The 4,458-nt window shown below is 39.2% G+C and overlaps 1 protein-coding gene across 3 annotated transcripts; it reads left to right on the top strand.

The window, feature by feature from the left end:
• Window positions 1–528: 528 nt before the first annotated feature.
• On the top strand, window positions 529–3,893 carry LOC149542704 (transcription factor bHLH30-like). Of its 3 annotated transcripts, XM_089797586.1 has the most exons (5): window positions 529–816; window positions 911–994; window positions 1,834–2,309; window positions 2,412–2,972; window positions 3,059–3,893. In XM_089797586.1, the coding sequence occupies exons 4-5, from the start codon at window positions 2,550–2,552 to the stop codon at window positions 3,512–3,514; spliced, it is 879 nt and encodes a 292-aa protein (XP_089653712.1). In that variant the 5' UTR covers window positions 529–816; window positions 911–994; window positions 1,834–2,309; window positions 2,412–2,549; the 3' UTR covers window positions 3,515–3,893. The 3 variants fall into 3 exon arrangements, with proteins under 3 accessions (XP_089653712.1, XP_089653711.1, XP_089653710.1); XM_089797585.1 differs by having other exon boundaries at window positions 532–816; window positions 1,834–2,972; XM_089797584.1 differs by lacking the exons at window positions 529–816; window positions 911–994 and having other exon boundaries at window positions 1,158–2,972.
• The last annotated feature ends 565 nt before the right edge of the window (window positions 3,894–4,458 follow it).

The raw sequence follows: 4,458 nt of genomic DNA, 5'->3' as shown, positions 1-4,458 counted from the left end.
TGCTATATAATTTGTTATTTATTCTTTGTAATCATACTTCATACTATGGAATAGAATATTTTTATTCATTTGATGAGCTCATATTATTAGATTTTAAATCTATAATGTTAATTGTAAAGTCTAAAGAAATTTCTATAGTCGTAAAGATAGCAAAGTTAAAAATGATTCATTTTAATATTTACAATAATAATAAAGTAACATCAATAAAATAAAGAATCTTAAAGTACATAAAACCAACAACATGATGAAAATTAGGTATTCTTTGCCAACCTTTATTTTTAATTAATAAACATATATTATATAATTTAATAACAAATATTATAAATATTATAAATATATAGAAAGTAAGTCATGGGCCAAATTCTTTGTCAACTTCTAAAATATCGGTGGTGCAAATGTGAATGGTAATGGCGTAAAGTAGAATGGTAGTGGCAGACCAAAACGTGATGAAATTGTGAATTCATGAATCTCCACTTGTTGGAGAGCAGGAGAGACAAAATTTAAAGCCTACCTACTCTCCGCCGCCTCATTACCGGATTCTCCCTCTGTCGTTTGCCGGATTGAATTTTATGCACAACATAATCATCACATTTCTTACAACTTTTTCACAAAACATGCCTCTGATTGTTCTCGTTCACACATCGAATTTCAGCATCAGGCCCCTTTCCTTGAAATCTCTCCCACGCCAAGATCACCTTTTTGACCTGCAATTCGCTTTTCTCAGGCCGGATGATTTGAGAGATCAGCACTGTTCATGTTTGCCAAAAGAAAAGGCGCGCGACAGCTGAAGAAATGGTCTGCTACGTCGCAATTCAGGTTAATAAAAAGTTTTGGAGTTAAAAATTAATTAGGGTTGCAACAGTTTGCAGACAGATGCAGAATAATTAATTAGGGTTACAACTGTTTGTAGACACGCGCAGAAAATTCTGCGCCGTACGCATTATTAAAGTGGAGAATGCCGGGAGACGGCGGCCGTCAGGCTCTTTAACGGCTGGTAAATTGAAAACCCTGTCAGACCTCGGGCTCAACAAAATTCTTTTGTTAAATTTTTGAGAATTGAGAAAAATGAGTTAGGTAGGTAGGTAGGTACTTTGCTCAATTCATGTCGTGGAATAATTTAAGATGGAAGACAGCCCTTGAAAAGCGAATACAGTTCGGATTTAAAAAGAAAACATCAAAGGTTATTTGCTTTTTGTCTGTTCGATTTCTTTGGGAGGGTTTGTGTCGACTTTGGATTGTTTTTTCTTTTTGGAATCTGAGAGGAAAGTGCAAATTTAAATTGATTTTTAAGAGTTTTAGGGTTACGATTGAAGAGTGCTAGGTATCTTTTTTGGATTTGAAATTACTTAGCGAGATAATTCCCGGCTCATTTCTGGTCTGTGTCAAATTTAGATTGTACTATGTAGTTAGGAGAAAAAAATATTAAACTGATATTTTAAGTTTAAAGATTATCATTTGTTTTGGAGTTGAAATCAGTCTTACCTCTTCATCATTGCATCGAATTTGAAATTCGATTCCAGTCTCGTCTCTGGCTTCTATCACATTCGAACTATTTTTTATAATTTTATGTCGACTCTTAAAAGTTTAAGAGCATCAATTGCTTAAAAGTTGAAATCAGCCGACTGGATGCAATTCTGGACTTTTCTATGAAAGTATTGTCTAGTCTTTTATTAATAGTGCTTCCAGACAACATAATATTTTTTCTTACCAATGATCTGTTAAATTTCAATTTTAATTTAAGTTTCTTCGAGATAAATATTTTTTTCACAATTTTACTATTAGGACAGTTTAAATTAATTCTGTGCAAATTTAACCTTTGTGATTTGTTTCCAGTTTATTGGGAGTCTTAGGTCCATGATCCATATTAATTAAGCTCCACAGATTATTTGGTCGCGTTCTACGATCTACGGAGCAAATACGGTCATTTACGACCTTGAAATTTAAGCTGCAATCTTTGTCGTGAACGACGACAAGGACGTGCGAAAAGGAAAAACGGAGTGGAAGTGTGAGAGAGAAAGATTGAAAGGGAAAGGTATACGGTAAACCACGCAAAGCCAAAGGAGAAGAATGTGGTTAGGAATTTTAATTTTACTGAGCTTTTGGCTACGGCCTCGATAAAATTTCAGAGTTATTGTCCTTTTGGAGGCATTATTCGGGGAAAGAATCTTGACAATATCGATGCAACAACAAACTGTTGTGTTTGCGGCTCCCTAAAATATTTTGATAACTTGTGTGATTCATGTAGCACGGGAGAAGTGTTTTTGAATTTGTTTGTCCCTAAGCGCCGAAAGAGATTCAGATTGTTTTCGGTAAGGCAATATTTGACAATAACGTTGAGGATTTTGTGTAGGTGGAGACTGGTCCTACTGTTTTTATCTTTCATATCTCATTTCGGTAATGGAGCTTGACAGGTGAGACGGAGAGGCGAAGAGCGAAAAGGATTTGAAGCTTTGGAAATGAAAACTGCTTTTCCGACATTTGCAGATCCAGGGATCAGTGCGGACTGCGTTTTCTCAAGGGTATAATTTTCCGATCTCACAGCATTCAACATGCAACCCTTGAGAAGCGGAAGCAGATCGATGCAGCCCCCGTCAAGTGAAATCACATATTCGACCTGGTCCGCTCTTGGAGCGTGTACCGCGTATCAGAGCAACAACGGCATGGCTCAAGGATCTGCAGCGCCCTTCCATATGTCCAGCTTCCGTGACCAGATGGCCCTAATGGGATCAGGAGCTTGCTCTTCTGCTTCATCTTCCTTCTCGAGGTTTGGGGCACCGCTGCAGCTGTCATACGATCAAAGCATGAATGGATCGTCCCTTCTTCTTCAGGGGAAGATGAGTACGCCGCAGGAGATACTGGAAGCCAAAGCCCTAGCTGCCTCCAAGAGCCACAGCGAGGCGGAGAGCCGGAGGCGCCAACGCATCAACGCTCACCTTGCCACCCTTCGCAAACTACTTCCCAGCGCCATTAAAGTAAGCTCACCAACTCAATTTTTACTTATTTTCATCTTACTCTAAAGACTACCCTTTGTAAAGTTTTATCTTCTGTCCAACTGCAGACGGATAAAGCTACTCTGCTGGCGGAGGTAATCGAGCATGTAAAAGAACTGAAACGGATGGCATCGGACATAGAGCAAGGGAGTCCGTTGCCTGATGAGGCGGACCAAGTGTGCGTGGATGCAGAGGGGGAAGGGCTGCTGATACGCGCTTCATTGTGCTGTGATGACCGGCCGGAGCTGTTCACGGATGTGATTAAAACCCTAAGGGCCCTTCGCCTGCGAGCAGTCAAGGCCGAGATGTCTACCATGGGCGGCAGGGTCAAGAATGTCTTCCTTGTCACAAACAACGAGGACGAGGAAGACGAGATCAATCCAAGTCCCTCCATTTCGACAATCCAAGAGGCCTTGAAAGCGCTTCTGGAAAGGCCGAATTCTGCTCAGTTTTCTCTTGCTGCTGCTGGAAATAAACGGCAACGCCAGATAGGCCAGTTCAGCCTTGAAAATACAAGCTTGTGACTCCCGTACTGCCTTACGAATCTTCCGACTTTCACTATCCGGGACGCAGCAGAATCAATCTAATGTAAGCGCTTTTGTTTTGAAAGATTTATGATTTCTGATCACACTCGTCTTTTGCTTGGTACTCTACCGGGTGAATATTTTTCTGTTAAAATCAGCTGGATTACTTAAATATCTTTGTATCGTCATGCCTAGAAGTGTAACTAGTACATATTATAGCTATTTAAGAAAGAAAGTCTAAAAGACATCCCATGTTGTGTTTAAGGCATAAGATGGCCATTGTCATGTTGTATGTTGTATTCTATCCAGTCCAGAACTCCACGAGTATCCATTTCCTCTCCTCCTCCCTTCTTAATGAAACTTTGATGAGTGTTCGATATTTCCTCCAGTTATTTAGCTAACATACTGATATGGATTCAACTGACAGTCTTATTAAGAAACTTTGATAAGTGTTTTGACATTTCTCCCAGTTATTTAGCTAACATACTGATATAGATTTAACTGACAGTCTTGATGATAGATCAGGGAGTATTATCTTTCAAAATTTGCACAGTTTTCTGCCATAAACTTGCTGATTTGTTAAGCTTTCAATTGTGTGGCAGTTATGTTAGTAACATAGGAAAGATAACTGGGCAAATTTAGTTCTACTTCTTGAAGCTTTCTGTACCTTCGAAGCACTTCAAAATACTTTGATAGGCCTTGCAACATCTGTTCCAATTAAAGGAACAGCCCTTATAAATTACCAACCTCACCTCTCCTGCAGCCAGCAGTCACAATTATAAATACACAATCATCTTATGTCTTTAGATTTTGCTATCATATCAAAAGCACGTACTGCCAACACCTTCCATATGATGGAGCTGGATACAACCACATATCACATGTGATCTGCAGTATGTCATGCTGATCAGTCAAACTCGAGGAACTCGAACCTTCAATATCAT

This window comes from Cupressus sempervirens, chromosome 8 (assembly GCF_028749045.1).
Source record: "Cupressus sempervirens isolate cs-2001-9-10 chromosome 8, ASM2874904v1, whole genome shotgun sequence".
NCBI lineage: Eukaryota > Viridiplantae > Streptophyta > Pinopsida > Cupressales > Cupressaceae > Cupressus > Cupressus sempervirens.
The sequence above is the reverse complement of the archived record's forward strand: the minus strand, read 5'-3'. Positions and strand labels throughout refer to the sequence as shown.